This window comes from Mustela nivalis (genome assembly GCF_964662115.1).
Source record: "Mustela nivalis genome assembly, chromosome: 14".
NCBI classification, from domain to species: Eukaryota; Metazoa; Chordata; class Mammalia; order Carnivora; family Mustelidae; genus Mustela; species Mustela nivalis.
The window spans coordinates 14778137-14805035 of record NC_139033.1 but is presented as its reverse complement, the minus strand read 5'-3'; the positions used below and the strand labels follow the sequence as shown (position 1 = coordinate 14805035).

Below are 26899 nucleotides of genomic sequence, written 5' to 3'. Positions count from 1 at the left end.
AGTGGCAAAGACGAGATTAGAATCCTTGCCCAGCTCTTTCTGCTCCCACCCTCCGCTTCAGCGACCTCTGTGATTTACAGAACGAAGCTCGCCTTTTGCCCCGAGATGTGGATATTCAGAGAATGACACTGACCATGGGCTGACCCTGACCTGAGGCCTGCTTGGCCACCGGCAAGGGCCCCATCGGCCCCCAGGGCCTCCCGGCGCGCTGTGCCAGGAGCTGTCTCCCCCCCACCCCCCATGGAAGTGAGGCCTGATTTCCAGGGCTCTTGCGGAGAGCTCATGCAGCTAAAAGGAGAGGCTGTAAACACCAAGTATAAACGCTTGAAACAGTGCTGACAGCTCCTTGCAGAACGAAGGTCCTGATTATATAACGAGGCTGCCTGGGGAAGGAACACTCGTGCCTGCTCAGGTTTTTCCAAAAAAAAAAAGGAAAAACAGATTTTAAAAAGTTAAAGCTGCCCACCTTAACCCTCATTCATTCTTCCGGCTGATGTTTACTAAGCCCCTGCTATGCGCCAGGGGCTTGACAAATAGCTCTAGGGGCTGGGGATGGGACAGAGAATCACACCAAATTCCCTGCTCAGGGAAAGCTGACATTCCAGTGTGGGAAGACCATAAACCGAATAAACAGGCAAAACACACAGCAGATCAGAGGAAAATGGGTATGAAGGAGAAAAGCAAAACAAAAGTATTTTTATTTTTAAAAATATATCAGTCTTGTTTCTTCATTATTTTTTTAAGGAAACTTTACCCCCCACACAGGGCTCAAACTCATGACCCTGAGATTAAGAGTCGTTTGTTCTACTGACCAAGCCAGCCAAGGGCCCCAAGAAAGTTTGTTTGTTTGTTTGTTTGTTTGTTTTTTAGAAATTGAATTTATTTATTTGACAGAGAGAGAGCACAAGCAGGAGGAGCAACAGAGGGAGAAGGAGAAGCAGGCTCCCCGCTGAGCCAGGAGCCCCCCACCCCAATGCGAGGCTCAATCCTGGGACCCTGGGACCACAACCTGAGCTGAAGACAGACACTTAGTCAACTAAGCCACCCAGGCACTCCCCACCCCCAAGAAAGTATTTTCTGAGTGAAGAAAGAAGGAGTCAGAAAAAGTGTCATTTGAACAAATGCTTGAACGGGTGAGGGAATGAGCCATGCAAGTGATGCCGCAAGAACAGGAAGTGCAAAGGCCCTGGGGTTGGATAGTACCAAAGGCAAAAAAGGCATAAATGGAGACCCACAGCCCAGACGGCGAACTTTGAAAACTCCACGGCCAGAAGACAATAGCTGCCAGCAACCAGGAAGCAAAGCCTGCAGCTGCCAGCAGCAAGCAGACGTGCTGGGCCGGCAGGGGCAGGGGGCAGGGAAATGGCTTCTGTGGGAGGAAGGAGGAGGGATGGAGGGGAGAGCCGACTCCGCCCCATCTTCTGGCAGGTGGAATTCTCAGATGGCTCAAGACTCCCACCCTGTACAATCCCAGGACTGTGAAGACGGCGGATTTTTATTCCTGGGCAGGTTATGTGAAATGGTACACCGTGAAAGAACGGGGCTGTTCCCAGGACGAGCTATGTGAAGCCACAGCTGGCTGTGAACCTGGGCGGGGCCACCAAGAAGGGCCGTGGGTGGCCTCCGGGTGGGAAGAGCAGCCCCAGCAGAGTAAGCCAGGGACACGGATCTCACCCGGTCCTGCTGCCACTGAACTGAACTCCTCCACGACCCCTCGGACTTGGAAGAGGATCCAAGCCCGCGGGACCGGAAGCTGAGAACGCAGCCGTCCTGTGCCTGGCTCCTGACCCCAGCTGTGAGCAAGTAAGTGGGTGTTGTTTGGAACTGCTCAGTTTGGGGTGATTTATAACGCATCAGTAGAAAACTAAGGGATGCTCACTTGATATTTTTGAGTACCTACTATGTGCTGGTCCCTGTTAGGTGCTAGAGACACAGCCCTGGGCAGGACAGATAAGGCTTCTCCTGAATGGGGCTTATATTCGAATTAGGGAAATGGATAGTGAGTAAGGAAACACACAACTAAGATAATGTCAGATGGCAGCATCCCTGAGAGATGGGGCCCTGGAACGAGGACGCTGGGCTAATTTTCAATGGCCTGTTTCCCCCAGCCAGAGAGGTCCACGCTGGCAACTCCCATCAGGCAATTCCCATCAGGCAGAAGCTTTAGCCAAATGACCACCCCGAAGCCCTGTGGGACCCGCCCACCCTCTCTACCCTCGCCTCCTGCTGCTCTCTCTTTCCTGGTGTAATCCCCACAGGCCCTCCTCTTCCTCAAACACACCAGGCTTTTTCCCACCTCAGGGCCTTTGCACGTGCTCTGGCTTCTCCAGTTTCTCCTGCAGTATCACCTCCTCAGAGTCCTTTGCCAACCACCCCTCCTAAGGGAGCCCTCCCCACCTGCATGTCTATTTACCCACCACGTCTTAGTCTCTCCTTTGCATGTATCACTCACAAAATGATCTCACTTATTCATTTACTTGATGCCTGTCTCCCCCACCAGAATGTAAGGTGCAGTCCGGCAGACACTGTGCCTTTTACCGCTGTCTCCCAGAGCCTAAAACAGCTCGCAGGACATGGGAGACTCTCAGTAAACATCCGCTGACGGAATGATTGGAAACTTCCTCTGATCAGTCAGTGGCTGTTTTTATTTCTTCCAAGAGAGGAAGGCAGGAAAAAGCAGTGAAAAAGGAATAATTCATAAAAGGACGAAAATCCTAAGCTATAGCGAGACAGCCATTTGCATAATGACGAGCATCTGATTTTTAATATAATTCCACCTCCAAAGTAAAATGTTAGCTATTCAAATGTAGCCAGGCCCCAGGAAAGGGCTCAGACAGACAGGAGCAGCAATCACACGGGTGGAAATCAAAATCCTTCCGTGGTTGTGTTCCCCGTCCCAGAACAAGTTCTGTTTGTGCCACTCAGAACTTGCTAGCTATTCCAAACACTGCTAGCGATCTAACCCACACCCATTCCCAGCTTCGTGCTCCCTTTCCCCCTCCCCGTGTAAGAGGAAACTAAATACTTTCCCAGGCCCCCTGGAACACCTACTTGTGTCTAGTGAGATGAATGGAAGAGGTCTAGGGATAGTCTGGGAGTGCCTACGGGAAATGGAAGTGGGGAGCCTGATCAGGTCCTAGATCTTACTCCTGCCTTCATGTTGCTGTGATGGCTGGAGCTGCAGCAGCCACCTTGTGACCTTGAAGGGAAGACCAAGAGAATCACAGAGATTGTTGGCCCTTACTTCATTAAGCAGCTTTATCATCACCCAAAGATAACCACTTCTGAAAAATATATTCTAGTATATACATATATACACACACATACATATATATATATTTATATTCTTGATATATATAAGTAAATGTTTATCAAGTCATAGTAGTGAAGTTTCCTGTCACCTGCCAGCAAAAATCATTTCCTACCAATATGTCAGCTCTAATGGTTACAGACAGCTTCACAAAACTGAACAGTTTTGTCTTTTGTCAAAGCAATTTCACGGTCATGGTCTCATCTCATCACCTCAACCCCCCTGAGCGTTTAGAGGGGCAGAATTCCATTTCCCCATTTGCCAGATGAAACATCTGAGGCTCAGAGAGGTCAAGTGACTCTCCAACCCTCACACAGCTTTGTGGCAACACCACAAACTCAGAACTAAAATCTGGACTTCTGAATTCCCAGTCCAACATGTGGAAAGACAAGAACCTATAATATAAAAGAGGATCCCTAAAACTAAAACTAAAACAAACAAACAAATTAAAAAAAAAAAACCTTCATTGTAAACCTCTATTTTATGGGCTTTCAACTAAGAGATAACTGTTGTGAATCATTTACAAACCCAAGACCCAGTGGCCCCGTCTTAAACATGAGTGGGACCCCAAAGCAGCAGGCCAGGGCAGCAGGAGCCCATCCACCACAAGGGGTGCAGGACATAGCCGTGCTCAGACTGGCCGTGCTCAGATTGCCCTGGGCTGCAAGGACCTTTGACAGAGGTGAACCATCCCAGTGTCCCTGGGAAGGACAGAGATGGGAAGCCGGCTGCAGTATGGCCTGGTGACTCACTTCACACCCGCGGAAGGGCAGTAAAAGACTCACGCCCAATGAACCACCTGTGAGAAGGAAGGGCCCCCCCCGCCCCGGTGCCCATGAGATGTCCTGCATCTGGGCCCCAGGAGAGGCCCCTATTTCCGTAGGTGGCCGGATGGTACATGTACTCCTCATCCCCTTCCTGCCCCCTCTAGCAGGTGGGAGTTCCCAGGCTGCTTCGTTCCGGGTAGGAGAGGATGTCATGAAAGCAGATACAAAAGCCTTCAAGAGTCATGCTTTGTCTTCCCAAACCCCCGGCTCTTTGGCTCTGGGATCGTAGGTGCAGACGTCCACCAGAACGGAGCGAAGCAACATAAATAAGCAGAACAGGACAAGGGCAGGGCGGTAGGGCGTGGTGCCGACTGGTGAGGCCTGCGTAAAGGCACTCAGATTTCATTTTGAAGAGGCAGTCCTGGGGAGCGGGCAGGTGTACCCCAAGATGGAGTGAGATTTCGGGAAACCACAGGGCGGAGGGGCAGAGGGAGAAGCAGGCTCCCTGCTCAGCAGGGAGTCCAATGCGGGGCTCGATCCCAGGACCCTGGGACCCTGACCTGAGCCGAAGGCAGACGCTCAGCGACCGAGACCCCCCAGGGCCCCGAGTGGGGACCCTATGTTTCCAGCTTCTCCACAGCACTATGAGCTCCCCGGCATCACTTCAGTCAAGTCCTTGCAGCTCGAGCAACTGACCCGGTCGGTCTCGAACGCACCCAGGGGTCCTGACTCTGATGCACACGAGCGATTGTGAACCACGCCTTCCGGCCGCTGTGCTTACAATAGCTCACTCCCTTGTGACTCGATCTTTGAGGGCGATTCTGGTCTTTGCAACTCACCGGGGCTGGATTCGGAGAACCCCAACTGTCCAAACTCGGAGGCCTCACCGGGCTGGGGGGGCAGGGTTGCAGACCAACGCCGGTTCTGGAATAATCGCACTCGTCCTGGAGACAGCAGCCAGGACCGCAACAGACAGCGCGCAGTCGGATCAGGTATCTCAGTCTGGTCCAGAGGCGGGTTTTACTGCCTTTCCTCATTATTAAGAATTAGCTCTGTGTCATTAGCACACCAAGCCGCCAGCTCGAATCCGTCCGGCCATCTGGACGTGGCTCTTGCTAACAGCACGAGCCCAGATGGATGCTGTTAGGAGAGTTGTGAGTGGAGATCAGTGAGGAGGGAGAGGGACAGAGGGGGGGAGACAGACAGAACGGGGTCCATTTTCCATATGCCCATTTCCTAGAGGCAGACACTGAGTCCTAGAAGACAGAATGAAGTGGGGCAAGCTGGCTAAGGGCCAGGCCCTCTGAATGCATGGCCTTCCCAGGCGGGTCGGCTGTTTGGGCCTGACCCACAGCGGCTTCCCTTCTCTTCTGAGCAGAGGACTCAGACTTTCCTTTGGGTGGGGTGAGGGGGCAGGGGGACTACACTCTCTCCTTGAGTCAAGTTGTAGGCCCACGAGCGGCCCTATGACCCAAGCCTGGGCAATCAGATTCACAGGGAGGGTCCCCCAGGATCAAGCCCTGGAAGTGAGGCCAGGAACTTTGCTGGGACTCTTTGGGAGAGCCCCTGGGAAGGCCAGCCTCCCAGAAGAGGAATGCAGGGCACACGGTAAGTGGTTGGGCAGCAGGTGCGAAGAGGAAGTTAAAAGAGCAAGGGACTAATTGAGGTGGTCCCTGCAGAAGGTATGGGAGGGGAGGAGGCAGAACTGGGCAGAAGCTTCGAGACTCCACACAGATCTGACCACACGGAGCACCTGCACAGGCTCTGATTAGAGGGGACTGTGCCCTGGCCCACCACCTTCCTGGTCCCCAGTGGGTGTGCTCAGAGACAAAGGCAGACCCACAGGCGGCCGGTTGATGTGCCCCTTACCGTGGAGGAGACAGCGGATTCTGCTCCCAAGGGAGGCCCCGCGATGGTGGAACACCTGGAATTGCAGGGGCCTCTTGCTGCCTGGAGAGGACAGTGACTCGCATGCAGAGGGCAGCAGTGCCCTCAGTGGAATGAAGGGGATGCATGGAGGACACCGTCTGAGGCCCTGGATGCAGCCATGCCTGCAATCCACACCCAGACTTCCTCCCACTCACAGTAGCCAACAGATCTCTCCTTTCTTAAAGCCAGGAGGCATCTGGGGTTTTCACTCGCTTGCCAACGAATTTAACATTCTCCGTCAAGCCAGCCTCTTTAAGTTTGAGAAGTGAATACATTTTTTAGTTAATGGACTCCCATTGAAAGCTCTTCACATGGTGAGCATGGTCTAGGCCCTCAACCACAGCACCGGGGGTCAAGGAGAGCCACGGGAGACAGCATGTGATCTGGTTCTAGGACAAATTTTAGCAGGTAGCACTCATATCCCTACCTCTAAAGTACACTCAGGTATTCACAATTCAGTGGCTAAAATTCTGTATCATTTATTTTTTCCTCGTGGATGGTCTCCTATTGGATAAAGTGAGTAATGAACATTTTTTTAAAAATACACCATTTTCTGCGAGACTCAATAATCAACAAAAAGGAGTGGTCAACAGTAGGGCCCCAGGCGGGCCCCCGGGGGAGTGGGTGTGAGGCTAGCTCCCAGCGTGACCCTGGGCAAGCCACCCGGACCTTGCACCTTGATTATCTTCATCTGTAACCTGGGGAAATGACACTGCTCACCTCGGGGGCCTGACAGGAAGGTTAAATTAATTACTGAATACAAATGTGCCTAAAACAGTGATACTCATCATCTATAATAAAATCATCATCATCATCAATAATCCTACAATAATCGTCACCTGGAATATTTTTAGCCCCATACTTAAACATTTCTGTTTTTCTGAACCTGACCTTGGCACAAAAGGAAAGGCTGCCCCCATCCCTGACAGTCTGGATGGAACTGGTGGGCAGACAGACAGCCGGACGCCGCCGTCAGTCCGTCTTCCTCTGAGGGAAAAACATGCAAGCAAAGACGGCGCGCTGTAACCCAATTTGAGTGTCTCGTTACAATTATATAATGCTAATTGCCGGCTTTGTGTTCCATTTGGCAACTTGTTAAAGTAATTGAACAAAATATAACTAATGAACAATTATAATGAAGTTCATAATTAGGTCCTTGAAACACTTGATATGGAAAATATTTCAGATGCTTTTAAAAAACTGTACTCAAGTGAGGTGAGGCAGATTCAGACATGGGAGAAGCTATGAATGGTTTCTCTGGTTCGAAATGAATCAGGTCCCCCCAAATCATTACTCAGCGCCGGACCCGTAGACCTGAGATGCTAATTTCGATGAGACAGTGGATGTGAGTGCCTGACCCAAGGCGTGGCACAGAGTAGCTATAGGAAAAAATACTAGTTTCTCCCCCCGCCCTTGGGCGGGAAGGTGAATGAGGGTAGACAATGCCATCCATGATTGGATATTCTGTGCGGTCCTGCCCAGGAGACCGGCACATAGTAGGTGCTTGGCACATAGTAGGTGCTTAGAAAGTGTAGCTTTTAAAAAAAAAGGGACTGGAGTCGGCTTCTTTCGGAGGATCTCCTTCCTCCCCAATTCAAGATTAGCAATGACTGCCGGGGGCCAGAGCACAAACTCAAGACGTGCAAGACCATAGTCCTCTCATAGGTTGGCCACCCCGACCCCCATTCCCACTCTCGAGGTGGAAAATCCAATGCTGAGAAAGTAACTTCCTAGTGGAGAACCTGGCGGGCCCAGCCTCAGGCGCCATCAAAGCTGACAGCCAGAAATGGGACCGACCGACAGCACGTGGCCCCAGAGACAATGCTTCAAGGGGCGCTGGGCATCACCGCCGCACGGTCCTTGCCAAAACTCACAACCGAACCCAAACAGAAGGCAGTGTCAGGGGACTCAGTACCGCAGAGTCGTGGGCCTGTCCTCTTCGCAAGATCGAGTTCGGGCGCCTGGGCGGCACGGTCCGCTGAGTGTCAGCTGTTGATTTCGGCTCAGGTCATGATCTCAGGGTTGTGAGATCGAGCCCCAGGATGGGCTCCAGGCTCAGCACGGTGTGCTAGACATTCTCTCCCTCCCCATCTACCCCTCCTTCTTGCTCTCTGTCTCAAATAAATAAATCTTTAAAAAAAAGAAGAAGAAGAAAAAGAAGATCAGTATCATGGAAAGCAATGGAAGTTTCGGGCAAAGCTTCTGACTAACCCAGGCTTAGGAACATGACAACTGCGTGCGGTGTGACCCAGGCTTTCGTTCCGGACAGTTGATGAAATCCGAAAAAGGTCGGTAGCTTGGGTGATCGCATTGTTTCTATGCTAATTCCCTGATTTTGATCATTGTGCTGTGGTTATGTAAGAGAATGCCTTTGTTTTCCGGGAATACACAATGGAGTATTTAGGGATAAAGGGACATTGTGTCTGTAACAGGCTCACACAATTTGGAAGGAATACACGTACGTGTGTGTACGTATGTATGCGAAGGGACAGAAAAAGGAAAACAGAAAGCAGATGTCAACATGTGGGGAATCTGAGTCAAGGATACTGGGTATTTTTTTGTGCTAAGTTTGCAACTTTTATTTCAGTGAGAAAGTATGTCAAGACAAGAAGTGAATGGGTGGTAGAGGGAGAATTCTAGGGCCTGCTCCCCAGCCTCCTTGGTAGCTTGAGGCAGCCGTGAGAAACAGCCCTGCTCCATGAACCGGAGGGGAAGACTGCAAGGCATCTTTCAGAGAAAACATTTCCCCACACTGGGGGCCGCAGGGAGACTTCTTGCTGCCCTGGCCACCCCACACCGCCACGTCCGGCCACTGACACAGACGTGTGAACATGGGATCCCAAAGCTGTGGCAGCCACTTTGTGACCATGAGGAGGAGTCCAAGAAACGGTGGTGCCCAGAGGCCTGACACTGCTCCCCGCCTTAGGTGGTCACATGAGATCACGAAATGCCTTTACTCAGTAAATCCCTTCTGTTTGGGCATTCTGTTGCTTGCTACCAAAGCGTTCCCACCTCTCTGTGTCCTTGCTACCTACCCAGGCCTTACCTCAGGAAGCCAGAGCCCCCTTGTCCCTAGAGCCAGTAATGAATCTGGGGACGTGGCTGCCAGAGGACTCAGCCCAGGGAGCCAGGCTCCCCTCACTCACACCCATCAATGTCTTCTCTGTCTTGGCTTCTCCTCCAGTTCCAGGAAGCTTCCGGTCTGCTGGGGCCGAAGCAGGGAAACCCTGCTCTTCCTCAAGCTTTTTTCCCTCATTTTTCCCCATTTTTTTTGGTCTGTGCCTCCTGGCCTCTCAGTTCCAGACTTTAATACATTCTTTTTTTTTTTTTTTTAAGATTTTTATTTATTTGACAGAGATCACAAGTAGGCAGAGAGGCAGGCAGACAGACAGTGGGGAAGCAGACTCCCTGCCAAGCAGAAAGCCCAATGCGGGGCTCGATCCCAGGACCCTGAGATGATGATCTGAGCCGAAGGCAGAGGCTTAACCCACGGAGGCACCCAGGCGCCCCTCAGTTCCAGACTTTTAAACAGCAACAGCTATATAATGGCTCTTCTCTCTCCCCGCTGCTCTCTCCGTCTCTCTCTCATGCTGTCACAAACCACCCCTGATGTAATGTGCATTCACAGCGGCCCAGCTGCCCAGTAGCAGGGAAGGGTCAAGGCACGGTAGTTTATTTATTTATTTATTTATTTATTTAAAGATTTTATTTATTTATTTGACAGAGATCACAAGTAGGCAGAGAGGCAGACAGAGAGAAAGGAGGAAGCAGGCTCCCTTCCGAGCAGAGAGCCCGATGCGGGACTCGATCCCAGGACCCCGAGATCATGACCTGAGCCGAAGGCAGCGGCTTAACCCACTGAGCCACCCAGGCGCCCCAAGGCACGGTAGTTTAAATCAGTTAAAGGACAGGTCAACTTGACAAAACCCCTCCACGACAATCTTTCACAAAGCATCGAGGTCCCTCCACTCTGTCCCTCCCTCTCAGACTCAGACTCTTCCGACCGACTCAGCTCTGTGCGTCTCCAGTGGGCCACACACAGTTCTGTGCCCCAGGTTTCGTCCAGGCAGCTCCCAGCCCCCAAAAGGCCTCCCCATCCCCACATACAAGCCCGAGAGGGAGACCCTTAGCAGTCACGGCAGACTGTGTTCTGCTGCGGAACAGATAAGCCCACAGGGTCGGTGGCTTTACGCCCTCACCCACCACCCGCGCAGGCTGGAGGGCGGAGGCTCCGCCCATCACGATGGCTCGGGACCCGTCGGATGGGGCAGCCACCCTGTGACAGGGCACCGGGAGCTGGAGGAGTGCGGTTCTTACATCAGCAAACACTGTGCCCTAGACCCCACACACTGGCCTTCACAGACCATGCGGCCTCCCCTTGGGTTCCCCAGTTCGATCTTATTCTGGAGGACTTTCAAGGCCCTTTTTCCAGATCACAGATTCCTCGTGGTAAGTTTCTTTTGGAATATTGATGCCCAGGCTTTTCTGCGGACCATGAAATCAGAATCTCGAGGAGTAGGACCTGGAAATCAGTGTTTACAGCATACACACATCCCAGTGCACAAATCCTATTTTTTTTTTTTTGGTTAAGATTTTACTTATTTATTTACTTATTTATTTAAGCAAGAGAATGAGTGTGCACACGCGGAGGGATGGGCCGAGGCACGAGCAGACTTCATGCTGAGAACGGAACCTGATGCAGGGCTTGACCCCACAACCCGGAGATCACGACCTGAGTTGAAACCAAGAGTCAGGTGCTCCACCAACAGAGCCACCAGGCGCCCCTCCTCCCAGACCCTGTGCACGAATCGTAAGCGTACATCTCAATGATGGTTTATGGCGGTAAAATACACAGAACACAAAATTTGCCATTTTTGCCATTTCTAAGTGCTCTGTTCCATGGGACATCCACACAGCTGTGGGGCCATCGCCACCACCCCTCCAAAACTTTCCGTCATCCTATTAAACACTCAGCACCCCTTAAACACTAATTCCCCATGTCCCTCCCCCTACCCCAGACCCCGAATAACCTCTGTTTTCCAAGTCCACCCATTTAAGCTACCTTGTAGGAGGAGGATCACACCATGTCTGGACTCTGGAGTCTGGCCTCTCACTCAGCACGTTTTCAGTGTGTGTCCGTGTTGTAGCATGGATCACAACATCGTTCCCTTCTCTGGCTGAAGAATATCCCCTTGTGTGGAGGGGCCCCATTTTATTTCTGCAGTCATCTGTCGGCGGACACGGGGGTTCTCTCCAACCTCTGGCTGTGGTGAAGAGCGCCGCTGGGAAGAACGCTAGCGTGCAAACATCTGTTTAAGTCCCTGATTGGAGTCGCTGGGTCATACAGTAACCCTACCCTTAACTCCTTGAGGAACTGCATAACTATCTCTTTTTTAAGATGTTATTTACTTGAGAGAGTAAATGAGAGCTTGAGCACAAGCGGGAAGGGCAGGCAGAGGGGCGAGAAGACCTCCCGCTCAGCAGGGAGCTCAATGTGGGGCTCAATCCCAGGACCCCAGGATCATGACCTGAGCCAAAGGCAGACACTTAACCGACTGAGCCACCCAGACGCCCATTGCCAAACTATTCCTACAATGGCTACACCATTTCATATTCCCACCACCGACGCAAAAGGCTTGATTTCCCCACATCCTCACCAGAGCTCAATTTTGGGTACACGTATATAAGCTCAAGTAACCAGGGTCAGGAACTGGGCCCTCAACTTTTTTTTTTTTTACGATTTTATTTGTCAAAGAGAGCAAGCGCTAGAGAGAGAGGGAGCACAAGCACAGGGGAGCGGCGGGCAGAGGGAGAAGGAGGCTCCCCATCGACCACGGAGCCTGACATGGGATTTGATCCTGGCACCCCAGGATCAGGACCTGAGCTGAAGGCAGACACTTAACCAACTGAGCCACCCAGACGTTCCCGTGCCCTCATCTTTTTGTGGTTCTTTCTCTGGAAAGGCTGGCTGACTCCTAACCCAAAAATAAACCTCAGGTCTGAAGATGCCATATTAAAAATGACATTGTCTCCTTGACAGAGTGGCTAACGATGCTACAGCAAGCAGGAACCCACGGATCACAGGGCTGCCGCCTCCCATCTGGACGAGACGAGTCAGAGTGGCGGCCTGGCTGTCCACGGCCAGGCCCAGAAATCTCAGCCTGCACCTCCCAGGCCTCTCCCCAAACTGTGAACGTGAAATCCAGCAGCCGCACGGAAGGACTGACCTCCCCGAATTCAATTTGCAAGGTCAACCATGCAAGAACCCAGGCTAATAGAATTGTCACATCTGCGTCCCAGCCGTTTACAACGTGCTCTTGCCGGGCCTGAACACGAAAGCAATTATGTGATACACACTTTGGCAAGAACCTGAGGTTCCCATCAGGGGAGAGAGACACTGCGACTCAGGTTCTTTAGCAAAAAACAGAGAGAGAGAATGAGAGACAGAGAGAGAGCAAAGGAGGAAAGCCACAAAAACACATTCATTATGAAAATTTGAAAATTTCCACTTCCCTCGAAATCACATATGAAGACCTAGGAATTGAATCCTTTTGAAAGCTCCATTGTTTTAAGAGTATAAATAGCATCCTCTTAAAAACCCACAATTTCAATCAAGCTGGAATAATGGGAAATTCCATTCATGGAACGTTGTCTTTTAAAATTTCATGACACATGAATTCATTCCCCTCCAAATCTAATTAGAGGCTCAAACATATGAGAGGGTTTGTGACAGCATCAAAGGGACTTGGAAACCGTACATGGCAATTGATCTTTTTCACTGGGGGATGATTTTTTTTTTAATCAACCTAGACATTCGAGAACGCCCCTCCTCCCCCCAAAGAGGACCACAGGAGGAGGCCTATCGAAAGGGGGATTCTCTCTGTTCTTTTGCGAGCCCTTCCTGAAAGGGTCCAGAAGGTGAAGGCTAGCATCTAGAGCCTGCCCATCTGTGCCACCTTGGGTGAGGTCCTTGAACCCGGTGCCTTGTTCCCCATCTGCAAAGTGGGGATAATGATGATATCTATGTCCTGGGCCTGGACACCATCAGGCGCGTGCCCTTGGAACAGTGCCTGACACGTGGTCAGTGTCACAGCGATGTTAGCTATTATTAGCGCCAGCCAGCCTAGAGCACAGACAAATGGCTCCAGACCCCGAGGCCGATGGTCCGAGGCCTGAGCGTTATAGAACGACGGTACGACAGACCCCCCCAGTGGGAGCCACCGCCCTCGGCTACCAGGACAGCCCAGGCTGGCAGAAACAAGTGTGTGGCCTTCAAGTAATGGTACCTGGTTCGGCTGTCGGCATGCAGAGGGAACCCGGGCAGTCATTACGAAAACTGCGGGGACACAGGAAGCCTGAGGCAGGGTGACCTGCATCAGCTCGTTCCAGCCGGGACAGGAGCAGCAATCCATGAAGCACTGACTGTCTGCAGGTGCCTCAGGCCACCCACATGGGGCCATAGAGGATACCATCCCAGCTCTGCCAGATCCTGCCAGGAAAGGGACTACGGGGGGAGACGAGGCAGCACCATGGACAGCGTCAGGGCACTGGGGCTGGCCTGCCTGGGGCCTAAGCCCAATTCTATCCCAACCCTCTGTTAGCTCTAGGACCCCAGGCAAGTTAACCTGTACACCTCAGTCTCCGCTCTGTGAAAACAGGAAAACAAGGGGAGTTGCAGAGGATTCAATCAGTTGCTGGGCTCTGAACAGCCTGGGCTCCGGGGAGGGTTTGCTCAATGGGTGGCTTCTGCCAGGGCTCAGCCCATGTGCGTGGATTGGCAGAAATGGCCTTTATTTTTCCATAACCAGGATGAACTTCTCCCGTGAACCCCAGCCTCCTAAGGACAGGACATTGACGTCAGTCAGTCCTGCGTGGGGCTCCCCCACTCCCCGGGGCTTAAACTGGGGTGGAGGGGGGTGTGTCTTGCCCCAGCAGGGGGTGGAGGGAACATTTGGTCATGGTCCTCTCCCGCTGTGGTCCCCACTGAGGCGGCTTCCTTGCTCCCCGGATTGCCTCCGGCACAGCCCGGGGTCGATGAGGACACGGAGGTCCGAGGAATCCCGCGTGCCAGGCCTGAGAATGGTGTCGGGCCACGGGAGCTGTTATGACCAAGCGATTGCAGAAGCTGCAAAATCTCCCAGTTGCTAAGCTGAATCCAACTGATGAAGCCATGAGAGTCTCGGGACATACATTGGCAGGCTAGATTTGAACCGCGGTTTGAGACCTCTGCTCCCTGTTGTCAAGTCTGCAGTCCCTGGAAACCCCATTCTATAGATGGGAAAACTGAGGCCCTGGGTGGTTGAGAGACACACCCACTGCGATCCAGCGTGACCCCAGATCACCTTCGGAGCCAGCTTCCTAATCACGGCTGTCACCTTGACACAGAGCAGACGCCCACCGTCCCCAGCTTTCCCAGAGCTGTGCCCCGCCTTCTTCTAGTATCTGCACCGCCAGTTTGGCCCTGCTGTAAAGGAGCCTGTTCTGATGGCTACTGCCACATAACCACCCCCAAACTCAGTAGCACAGAACAAAAATAATTTTACTGTATTGCCAGGCTTCCATGGTTCGAAATGCAGGTAGAGCTCAACTGGGTCTTTCTTCTGTTCCATGTGGTGTCAGCTGAGGTCACTCGGTGATACTCAGTGGGTGGAAGACAGGTATGGAGGGTCAGAGACGGCCGCACTCCAGAACCAGGGGCCCAGGCAGGGACGGCTGGAACTCTGGGCCAGAGCACCCCCATGTGGCTTCCCAGCTTGGTGACCTCCAAGGCTTCAGCCTTTTTTCTTTCAGTCAAGGTATAATTTACCTAGAGCGCTGGGTACAATAGAGATGTACGGTGTGTTGATTTGATCCACTTTTATACTGCAACAGGGTCACCACCACCTTCCCTATCATATCACATAATTATCTTTCCTTTTCTATAGTGAGCACCTTTGAGATCTAGCCTCTGGCCACTTTGAAGGATTTAATACCATACTGCTGACTTCACTCACCAGACTATGTATTGTCTCCAGAAACTATTCCTCTTCTAGCTGCAAGCCTGCGCCCTAAAACAGTATCTCCCCAATTCCCCCCCTCCCTCAGCCCCGGGAAACACCATTCTACTCGCTGGTTCCATGACCTCCACGTTTTCAGATGCCACGTGTCAGTGAGAGCATATGGTGTCTGTCTTTCTCTGACTTGTCTCGCTGAGCACGATGCCTTCAAGGTCCATCCACGTTGTCACAGAAGGCAGGATCTCCATCCCCGTGTATAGACCACCGATGGACACCCCAGTCCCCTCCCTATCTTGGCGACTGTGAATAATGCTGCGGGGAGCAGACCAGCACGGGTGTCCCCTGAAGATCCTGCTTCCATTTTCTCCAGTTTTGGGGTTTTTTTTTAAGATTTTTATTTTTTCATTTGACAGAGAGAGAGAGATCACAAGTAGGCAGAGAGGCAGGCCGAGAGAGAGGGAAGCAGGCTCCCCGCTGAGCAGAGAGCCCGATGCGGGACTCGATCCCAGAACCCTGAGATCATGACCTGAGCCGAAGGCAGAGGCTTTAACCCACTGAGCCACCCAGGCACCCCTTCTCCAGACTTCTTACACAGGGGTGGGCTTCCCCAGAGTGAGCAGCCCCCAAAAGAACGAAGTCAAGCTCCAGGGCTTCCCTGGCCAAGCCTATAACCCACAGAGCACGTGTCCCACCCCATGGATCAAACCATAGGATCAAGCGTCACCAGACCGCTCAGATTCAAGGACAGGGGACCCAGACACACCCCTCCCCTCCAGAAGAAGCGTCGAAACACGTTCCACCACTTTTCTTGACCTGCCACAACCCTGAGGCACTGCTCTTCCTAGAGGACATGTGGTAATTTTCAAAAGACAATTTATCCCAGGGGGAGCTGCTTCTCCTCAAAGGGGGGCCCATCTGGGTTGAAATCAGGCAGATCCTCAAAGCCCCATTCTTGTGTTTACGGTCTGTGCGCAGAATTCTCACTTGTGTTCATGACACGAGAGCGTTCACAAGCAGAAAAACAAATTTTCTTCTTGAGGTTCTGTTTGGGAACTCTTCCAGGCCAGATCCAGGCAGGGCTCGGTCTCCCTCCCCGGCCTGAAACAAGGCCCTCCTGCACGCACTCGGGCCACCCGCTGCATCTGGGGTCACCACCCCAGGTATGGCTAGTGACGTGGAGGAGGCAGGACCCTAAACTCAAAGTTCAGCATCAGCTCCTTCCCCCCTCCCACCTCCCTGCACCAAGTCCTGGGGTCTCACTGACCCCCTGACACCGTACTGATGGGGAGCCCGTACCCTCGGGAACCCATCCTCAACACCCCCAGCGCCACCGTCAACAACCCAACAGCCACCTTCCCCTTCCCCACTCTCATTCCAGGTGTGTGCAGGTGGGCTGCCCCGCCCACCCCCTGCAGGGGAGGGCAAATGAGCCGGGTGTGCCCACTCAGAACCTCCCATCCCCCTGGTCATGGTGGTTGATTCTGAGATGGACACATGATCTTGGCCAGACCCAGGAGACCCCTCCCTGAGCCTTAGGCCCCCCAAAAGCCAGGCTTACTCAGAACGAGGAGAGACTGTAACTGTAGGTAATGTTAAGAGGTTAGATGCCTCTAACCTCATCGGCCAGATGCCTGACCTTACACATAGGCCATGTGATCACCCCACCGTCCCCACAGCCCTGTTAGAGTCCATCTTTTTAATCCCCACTTTTATAGCTGAGGAAAGTGAGGCTCACCTAGGTTAAGTAGCTTCCCTATGGTCACACAGACAGAAGAGGAACCATACTTCAGATCCAAGTATTTGGGTAGAGAGTAGGTTTGCCAAATGTAGCAAAACTATAGGACAGCTAAGTTTGAATTTCTGATAAACAATGAATACTTTTGGTGTAAATAAGTCCCACATTATATTTGGGATATACTTATATTGGGGATATACTTACACTGAAGAGCTATTCACTGTTTGAGATTCAAATTTAACTGAACATCCTATGTTTTTTTAATGAATTTTATTTTTCACTTTAAGTAGGTTCCATACCCAACATGGGGCTCAAACTCAGGACCCAAAGATCAAGAGCTGAATGCTCTACCGAGCCAGCCAGGGATCCCTGAACATCCTATAATTTCTCTGGCAACCCAATTTCTGAGTTCATGCCCTTAACCACAATACTCAAGGGGCTTAGAGATTCCATGAGAGATACTGAATCATGATCCCACTGTCCCAGCTCCTGGATCCCACTCTGCCTGAAGCCACTGATAAGAGATGGCTTCCCGTCACAGAGCCAGTCCCAACTGAAATGAAGCCTTACCAGTGGTTGGCACCAAGCAGTGGAGACAGGGAAGAGGTAAAGGAAGAGGATTCCCATCCTCAAGGACCTGAGTGAGGCCAAAGAGATAGCACTCATACACGGAAAGGTGCTAAGTGGAGTGTGATCCCATCTGCAGAGCCCTGGACCACTGAGAAGGTAGACTCACTTTCTATCGCTGCATAATGAATTATCACAAACAGAGTAGCTTAAAGCAGCACTCATGTATGACTTCATCGTTTCTGTTGACCAGGAGTCCAGGCATGGCTTAGCTCGTCTCAGCTTAGCGTGGCCAGACTGTATTCTCATCTGGCGACCCAACTCAAGAAGGATCCCCTTCCAAGCTTCCCCAGGTTTATGGCAGAATTCATTTCTTTGTGGCTGCAGAAGTCATGGTAGCTTGCTTCTTCAAAGTCAGAAGTCTCTGCTACTTGGAGTCTCTGACATCAGATAAGACCCAGAGCCTCTTATAAACACTCACCTGATTGGGTCAGGCCCACCCAACTCCTCTTCCCTTTGATTAATGCAAAGTCAACTGATTAGGGACCTTAACTGCATCTGCAAAATCTCTTCACTTCTGCTATCTTCTGTTAGTGGGTAAACAGGTCACAGGTCCTACCCCCCATCCAAGAGGAGGTAACGCAAAAGTACAGGTGCTAAGGGCAGGAACTATGGGGCCACTGCAGGGCACGTCTACCGCAGAGGGGAATGAGTCAGTCCAGACTGGTACAGCAGGACAGGCTTCCCAGGGAAAAAGGATGTGAGCCCATCGCTGAATGGCTGGTGGGGAGGGGTGGGTGAGGAGTCAATGGGGGAGGGAGGCAGGGCAAGGGGGAGCAGACGCAGGGGCCCCCGAGGAGGGCTGAGCCCTCCTGCCCACACAGCCCCTCCAGCCGGCCAGTCCTGGCCCAGCACAGGGGTTGCAGGGGGCTCGGGTGGGGGGATGGGGAGCAGCTGAACATTATTCCAGACTTTTGAAAGCCAGACGTGAGAATGCAGAGCTTTACTTTCCAGAGTTTGTGTTACGGAGAAACACAGCACTTCCCACCCCCGCCCCCTCCCCTACCCAATTTTCTTAATCTAGAAATCCGTTCTCACAGGCACCAGGCCCCTGCTGGTTTTCCAGGCAACCTGTCCTGCTGGGGATGGAAGGGGGAACAGAGAGAGACAGAGGACGTCAGACAGGTTCTCTCCTAGAGAAAGAAGGAGCAAGCAAGGGACAGGAAAAGGGCCAGCCCCTGTGAAAGGATGGGAAGAAACAGAGAGGCTGGCTGCCCCCTACTCCTGAAAGGAAAGCCCCATGCGGCTCTGGGACCCCCGCCCGCGGCTCTGGGACCCCTGCCCAAGGCCCTGTAACTGAGTATGGCTGGTTTCCAGTGGGCGTCATGGGACCCAGGTCTGGCCAATCAGCACATGCCTAGCCAAGTGTGATCCAAATGGCCCAATGATCTTCAACACTGGAACTCAGGTTGGAACAACCAGAAGGAAAATCCTTCTCCCCTCTCAGCACTGGGAGGACAAGATCCTGGAGTAGGAGGTATCCAGGTTGGCAGAGCAAGAGGAGAAGCCATCTGAGAAAGCAGTCAACACAGAGGAAGGTAAGCTGACCCATGGAGACAGGGAACCCTGATGCCATTAGAGCCCCTAGATCCAGCCACACCTGAAGCTCATCTTGGCACTGGAGTTTTTAAACCTGTGTGCCAATAATCCTTCTACTTGCTTGAGCCAGTTTGGGATGGGGTTTCTGTTCCTTGTAGCCAAGAAAATCCCGAGTCGTGACTGAAAAAAGGAAATGGGCCCCACAAAGAATGGGACCGTGCCATAAACAGGTAAGTGATAAGTGGGAACGCGAGAATGATAAACTCAGAGCCTGTAACATGAAAACTAGGTCCAAGCCATGCAGGGCCACTCGACAACCACCTCTTTTCACTCCCCTAAAACCACCCTGACTTGTGCCTTAGCTATTTGAGGCCAGGAAAGAAGGCAGGAGCTAGAAGAACAGGGAGGGCAGCCCCAGCAAGGTGAAGAGGTTTGCAAACCGTTCCAGCACATAATGAGTTGATGAACAACTGCTTCTCCCCTGGAAGTCATCTAATGAAATGATGAGACCATCCGCTTCCTGCTAGGACGGTCAAGGCTGCGCTCCGACGTGATCGACCACGACAGCCGAGCCAGGGCTTGGCTCGTAACGTAGTTTAAACATCATCTTAATAGGCCTTCACTTATTTGCTTATGACAGTCTTGAGGACACGGGGACAGAACAGTAGCAGGCTTTCAGAACTGACAGAAAAGGCAACCGTGGCCTGGAGGGACAGAACCACAGCTCGCCAAAGCCAGGTTGGGCTTCTAGCCCAGTAGAACAGAATTCCGCTGCGTGTTCCGCTGCGTGTTCAACACCTAAGTGCCTGAGGAACCACAGTGGTTCTCGAATTCTGTGCACAAGGGATGCTGGGACTGCAGCGAGAGAACAGAGGAGGAGGACACGGGAGAGAGCTGGACCCCGCTGGACCCAGCCAGCTCCTGATCCAGACCCTTGCTCTGCCCGGCCACCCCTCTACATGGGCGTACCCCGATGTCACTGCTGGGCTCCAACTCCTTGTGGCTTCCTGGTGCCCCTCGGAACACAGTCCACACTCTAGTTCCCACCACGCGGCCCCTCTCCCGCTCGGCTCTGTACCCTTTCTCCAAGCCACGTCTCCTTGGATCCTCTGGGTCAGTCCATGCACTTCTCGGGACCACGGCGGAGGCTCGCTCTGCTCTGCCCACGGGCTGACCTCCCACCTTCTCACGCGCAGCTCCCCTCGGAGGCCGGCCTTCAGCACCATCTCCTTGGAGAGGCCTTGGCCGTGGTGTCTGGTCAGGCCTCCTCACTTCTCCTTGCTGACCACCTGTCTCCCTGCCTGAAGCACCCACTCCCTTGAGCAAGGGACTCACCACGCTTGGTGACCACTGGCCCCAGTGACAAACAGGGTATGTCGCTGGAAGAGGCAGTTATTGCCCAGTCCCCAGCCCTGCAGACGCCCAGGAAAAGCCGCTTGACTGGGACACGGAAAGGCATCCCCACCCTGGCAACGGCTCGTGGGGACAGGCTGAGATGGCGGAGCCATGAGCAGCCAGAGTCGGGCCAGGCAAACGTGAGACGGGGGAGTCTCTCCGCTGGCCCATGTGTGCCACGTGTGAGTGGGTGCCCGGTTCGGGTCCCTCACCCTGACAGAAAACACGCACACCCGATGTGTTCACCACCCTGCTCTTCTGGGTTCGGATGAGCTGTGTAATGTCAGCACATGCACATATGCACAGCCACACACGCATACAGGTTCACACACCAACATACACATGCAGACGTTTGCATAGGCACAGACATATACACACACATGCGTGCATATACACACATGGCCAAAATGTTATAAAAGCCCACAAGTTTGCCTCATAAACCTTACAATTTAGCTTCAAAATGCAGAGGCACAAAGACAAGGAAGCATTGCCTTCACACACACACACGTCTTCTCCCTGGGGCCGACACTCCAGCTGCAGGTTGGGTGTGATCCCGCCAGCGGGCACACCGCCCAGCCTCCCGCCACTGAGTGCAGCTGTGGGACAGGTCGGGGCGGATGGGCAGGAAGCGGAAGGGAGGGGACTGCGGTGTGAATGCCACTGGCATGGGTCACAGGACCAGGCCGCCCTGTAGGGGATGGTGGGGCAACCGGGTGTTAGAAGTGTGGGTCACGTGGGCGACTTTGCAAAGGCAAGCCACCTACCCTTTAGGCCACCCATTCACCTTCAAGCTGTTGCAGGGAAAAACCTCTTTCCAGTTGAGCCAAATCGCTACCACTTATCCCCGCAAATCTGCGTGTGGCTTTCCCTTTGAAGGCTCAAGTCCAGAGTTGGGGACATGGCTGGGCCCTCAAAGGGAATTCATTCCCACAAGACCTTGCCCTGAGCACCTGAAGCCCAAGGGGAGGGTCTCTCCTGTCCACAAACATGGTGGTGGTGGGTTAAAAGGTCAAGGAGACACCCTTCCTGAGCCTTGGTGGCCTCAGGCCATTTGCTAGGGGCTTGCTAGGGACTGGGGATCCCAATGAGAGAGCAGATCTGGGGTCCTCCGGGGCTGGGAATGAAGCGGGGGCCAGCAGGCACATGCCCGTAGCAAGAGGGGTCGTTCCGAAGCCAGTGCAGAGGAGCACGGCACAGGAGGTGTTGGGGGAGTGAGTGCTCTAAGGTCCCTAGGATTCTCTGCACAGGTGAGGAGGCAGGGGTGGGCAAGGTCCCTCCCCCACCCCTGAGAAAGTTCTTAGAGGTGGGAAGACAGACCAGGAAGAGGGAGCCCCCTGGACAGGCAGCCCCTAGCCAGGTGGCACTGCAGGTCCCCGTGCTGCTGGCGAGGTCGGGGTCAGGTGTGCTGGGGAACCGGGAGGAGGCTGGGAAGGAGACCGGGGGGTACAACCTGCAGGCATCACAAAGGGAAAGCCACTGATCAGCAGGTGCTTTCAGGGCAACGCCGGGGCCAAGGCACATCGTGGGAGAGCCAGCACCACGGGGTTCGATGGCAGTCGCTCAGACCATCTGTCTCTCATTAATGAAGCTGTCCAGCGCAGCGTATTAACACGGAAGTGTGGGCTTGGCCAGCCCCGGGGGGGTCTTGCTGCAACTCAAAAGGCACAGCAGTTAAGTCTTAACAACACCTCTGGAACAGTCTGATGTGGGCTCCGAGCCCCCAGTGGGGTGGAGCCCGAGTCCCGGGAGGGAGGCTAGCAGCCAGGCCCACAGTAGGGGGACAAGCTGAGCCCAGGGTCAGTCAACAGCCAGGGGTCCCAACCACCCAGCGGCTCCAGCACAGAGCTCACAGCTTCTGATGGCGGCTCTCCCGTCCTCCTCACCAGCAGGACCCCACTGTGTTTGCAAAGCGCGGGAGGCCGAGTAGAGCCCCCAACACGCCCCGGGAAGAGGTGGGGTTCTGCGGCCAGGAGATTTAAGGCGGCATAGGTAAGTGAGTGTGCGAATCAACAGATGTGAAGATAGGGCAAGGATCCCGGATTACCGGAGCGGGGCCGACGTGATCACAGAGGGCTTCTGTGTGCAAGCGGGAGGCAGGCGGCCCTGCAGCTCTGGGGATGGAGGCAGGAGCCAGCAGCCACGGGGGAGGGCGCCTCCGGAAGATGGAAAAGGCAAGGGAGACACTCTCCTCGGGGCCTCTGGGAGGAACACAGCCAGTGCACCTTGACTATAGCTTGGCGAGATCTGCGTCAGGCTTCCAGCCACCGTAATAAATTTGTGTTTTAAGCCACTGAGTTCATGGTAATTTGTTACAGCAACAAAAAACAAATATGAAAAAGGTGACAGGTCCTGTTTAAAAACGTTCAGATGTCCGGATGCCCTTGCCGCTGGGGATGGCCGTGTGGCCCACTTCTGGTCACTTAGGTACCAGCAGAGCCGCACAGGGTGGGATTTCCAGAAGAGCCACTGTTTGGCTGATGACAAGGGGGCAGATCAGAGAGGGGGGCCTTTCTCTCTTTCGTTCTTTCTGTTTTTTTAAAAGAGTTATTTATTTGACACAGAGAGAGAGAGAGAGGTCACAAGTAGGCAGAGAGGCAGGCAGAGAGAGAGGGGGAAGCAGGCTCCCCGCGGAGCAGAGAGCCCGATGCGGGGCTCGATCCCAGGACCCCAAGATCATGACCTGAGCTGAGGGGGGGCCTTTCTGCCCCTCACCCAGACCACCTGTCACTTCCTCCAGCTTCCTGCCGGGAACACAACGGGAGGTGAGAGGCGGGGCAGCTACAGACAGAGGACAGTGTAGTGCAACTACCACCCAGGCCCCGGACACACGCTTGCCTCCACCATCCCCCAGAAGGGAGAAAAAGCAGCCCTTCTTCCCGGGCAAAGCCTGGATTCTGCAACACTCTCCCAGGGACGCATGGCTCTTACAATGACATGGGTTGCTATCCGGGTACCCGGCTGCTTGGAACCATGAGGGAGCGCAGGGCAAGGATGGGCCTCTCTCTGGGGAGCTGGCCTCTCAGTCACTGGGAACCGTTGCTAAATGCCCAGGGCCCGGGAATGCCCCACCCCTGTAGCCAAACATCCCCCCGGGGCACGGCCCCCACAACACAAGCACCTTTGGACGCGGATCCAGTCACCGGTCCAGAGGAAACTCCAACACGCCGCACACGCACAGGTGTCTGCACAGATACGTATATACAGAGAGACGTTTATTGCATAAATTCCCCCTAGCGCCTTCCCCCTGTGTTTTTATAATCCAGAAGAAAAGGGATTCAAAACAGGTTTTCATTGTGCTGTTTTTAAAAATACAAAAACAAACATCAGGATTACAGGAACTCGTTAACGTGCTGAACTGAGAACACATACGAACCGCCCAGCGAATGAACCCGTGACTCGATTTACAGCTGCTGGGAACACCGCTTCCACGCGAGGTCCCGAGAGCCCCCGGGGGGAGGAGCAGCCAGGCCGTGTCCCCTGAGGCCAGGCAGCTGCGACTCGGGAGGACCCGTGCCCGCCGCCCTGATGGCCTGCCGGCGCCCCGAGAGTGAGGCCACCCCATAGGGCGGACGTCCAGTTGTCTCACACCCACACACACCAGATAATAAACGTTACAATATTTTTAAGCCACTCGAAGTCCATGAAATAAGGAAACCCCTTTGAAGCACAAAAGCCACGTGTGGTCCCGCGGGAGCCTCTGCTGGCCGGCGGTGCCATCGGGCGGGCACGACAGGTAGCTGCACCAGGACCTGCAGGAGCGCTGGGCCACGTGTCACAGCGGACAGCCAGGCCCCAAGGGCCAGAGCCAGGAGACCCACGTAAGAGGGAGACACAGATTCACACCTGAAGGCATAAAGGGACGACAGGCGCGAGGCTGAAGGCAAGATGGCTCCTCAGAGGGCGCCGCTGCCAGCGAGGGGCGTGGCCGTGGCCTTGACCATAGCTGTCAGCCACGACGGTCCACGCACAGGCCAACCCCGGCTCCTCGAGGCATGGTGCGTGCAAGAACACTTGTACAAAGACACACACTCTCCAAGCCTCACCACACACACAACCAAATGCTCCTTTTTGGCCTCTGAAGGTCAGCACACAGTCCAGGAAGAGGTCGGGAAGCCACCAGACGCGACTGCGGCCCGGACACGACGCTTCCCCCAGCCCGCAGACACTTGCCTTCCCAAAGTAAGGTCTCGACCCCACGAAAGTCAGAGCACAGACGCACGTGGCAGGTGCCGAGCAAGCCGGGCCGACTCAGAAGTCCTGCAGCTCGGGGATGTCCCGGTACAAATCTAGGGCCTCGGGGTTCGAGAAGGCCCCTCGGTGCTCCACGTCTTTTCCAGCGATGATCTGCTTCACGGCCACTTCCACTTTCTTGCCGTTGAGGGTGTACTGCACAGGGCGGAGGAAACAAGGAGGGAGCTGGGCCTCGAGCGGGGAACAGCCCGGGGCCCTCGGGGCCGGGCAGTCCAGACCGCGGGCGGAACGATCCCCCCTGGAGCCCACCCCGCACTGTGCCCGCGGAGGGGGCCTTCCACCGCAGTGAGCATGCGGGCCACCACGTCTGGGGACTGTGGGCTGATTCCCGAGGCCCCACTGGCCTCCTCGAGGGAGACGGGGGCCCCAGCGCCTCTCCCTGCAAGGGGGCTCACGGGGCTCACACACGGACAGCTCCAGCAAGGGCCTCACTGTCAGACTGTCTCTTTTTTGTCAGCGCCACTGACTTCACGAGCCTTCTCTGCACCATAAAATCAGGCCATCACCAGCACGTCAGCAGTGAGCTGGCTTCCCACCACCTCGTCACAATCACATGGCCAGTGAGCTTCGTCCACAAGCCTCACCAAGCTCTCCCCAAATCTGTCCTCAGAACCATTCGTCAGGGTGGGATGGGGCAGTCAGACTCCTTCCAAATGTGCAAAGCTCCCCCTAAAACCTGTGGCCCGCATGTGCCGCCTTCACTCCCTGCAGGCCTCTGGTGGCAGTGCAGGTGTCCAGGGGCCAGGGGACTCAAGGACAGAGCCCTTTAGCAGAACGGCAGTGCCCTGTTCTCTCCTCCACGGGCATGATTTTTTTTTTCAACCTGAGATGTAATTAAAATTCATTCATTTGAGAAACTCAGGCGACGTGTGAACTAATTAAGGACCTAAGCGCTAGCTTCCCAGGGACTGCCTGTCACTGGGGTGTCAGCCCCTCTCGGCCAGGAACGCGAGAGTCTCACATGCTGTATGGGCTTGGAAGCTTTACACAAAAGCCCCAAGAATGGCTCAGGGGAGCTAATAATTTATATCTTCCACTGGTTGACAAAAGAAAGAAGGCCGTGATTCAGATGCAATCCCACTACCGCTTCCCCCTGTGAAGAGGGTGGCGGGAGGCAGAGGACCCCCCCCACCCCCCACCCCTGGGGCTATGGCTCGGGCCTCCCTGGGGCACACACACCATGCTGCCTCCCGTCGGTATGGGACAGGCGTCTCAACTGTGAGTGGGGAAAAGATGTGACCAGTTGGGGCGGTCGTGCCTGCCTGGGGCCTGCCAGCCTCACAATGCCCCAAGTGCCCCCCAGTCTTCTTGGCCGGGTCACCCTCACCCCAGCACGTGACACACAGGGCCTACCCAATCCATCAGTTCAGATCAGGAGGCTCTGGAAACACAAGGGCCTCAAAAAATCTTAGGGAACCCTCAAAGTGACTTCCCAGCCCAACCAGACAGAAGAGACAGCGCCTGCGGAGGGTGGGAGCTGATAGCGACCTGAGAGCCACGCTGAGGACAGAAAGACGGGCCACCACTTCCTGTATCTCTCAAATAAACCGTGTCACTAACCTCATGACCACAGACAGTTGGGGAATAACCCTTCCCGTAACAAAGGACAGATGTCCCGTTTCAACAAAAGAAAGCCAAGGGGAAAATCAAACTCTCATACTCCAGAATGTTCCAGAAGCAGACAGAACTGGTTCCCCAAAGAAAAGCCTTAGGCCCTCATCAGAAGGCAGTAAGTGTCACAGACTCGAGAAGTGCCATCCCCCCCGTGGGAGCCACCGTCCACAGAGTCGCCGGGAGTCACCAACCAAGAGAGACAGAGAGCCTAGTCCCAAGCTTGGGACCCTTCCTGTGCATAATCAATATTTAAAAGAAGCGTGTGTACAGAAGTCTGGGCCCTGCTCAGGACAGCATCAGAGCTGTGCTCCCGCAGGGGCCCGGTCATGCTCTGCCCCATCTCCCCGTCAGAGAACCACGATCCGCCGGCTTCTGTACAGCCTGGCTCGTCTGTGCACACACGCGTGCATGTGCACACGGCAGCCTCCCCTCTCGGCTGCCGTCCGCGTGTCAGCAGTCCCAGCTGAGGCTGAGATCCAGTCTGGGCGCCCCTCCTCCCCCACTCAGAACCTAAACAGAGTGGAAGGGGAGGCAGCTTTCTGGGGATGCGCCTCTAAATAGCTTCGACTCTTCTTTCCACGGGCGAAACTTAAAATTAAAAGGCAAGAGCAACGGCACCCCAGCGGCTCTTTAAAAAGTTAAAATTAATTTTCTCATTAATAATTTCAAGAACACAGCAGCACCACACTGGGGGAAAGCTGGCTGGGTGCGCAGGACCGGGCCTGCCTGGCCTCCG

At 54.0% G+C, this 26899-nt stretch overlaps 1 protein-coding gene across 4 annotated transcripts in view; it reads right to left on the bottom strand.

Moving 5' to 3' along the window:
• AACS (acetoacetyl-CoA synthetase) overlaps positions 1 to 26899 on the bottom strand; it is an 80514-nt gene that overhangs the window by 4472 nt on the left and 49143 nt on the right. For 3 of the 4 annotated variants that reach the window (XM_082698652.1, XM_082698653.1, XM_082698654.1), the window contains one exon: positions 23490 to 24684. The exons of the other annotated variant lie outside the window; for it this stretch is intronic. In XM_082698652.1, coding sequence (XP_082554778.1) covers positions 24547 to 24684 — 138 coding nt within the window. In that variant the 3' untranslated portion in view covers positions 23490 to 24546. Of the gene's footprint in view, positions 1 to 23489; positions 24685 to 26899 lie in introns of those variants that run through there. 4 annotated transcript variants of the gene reach the window in all.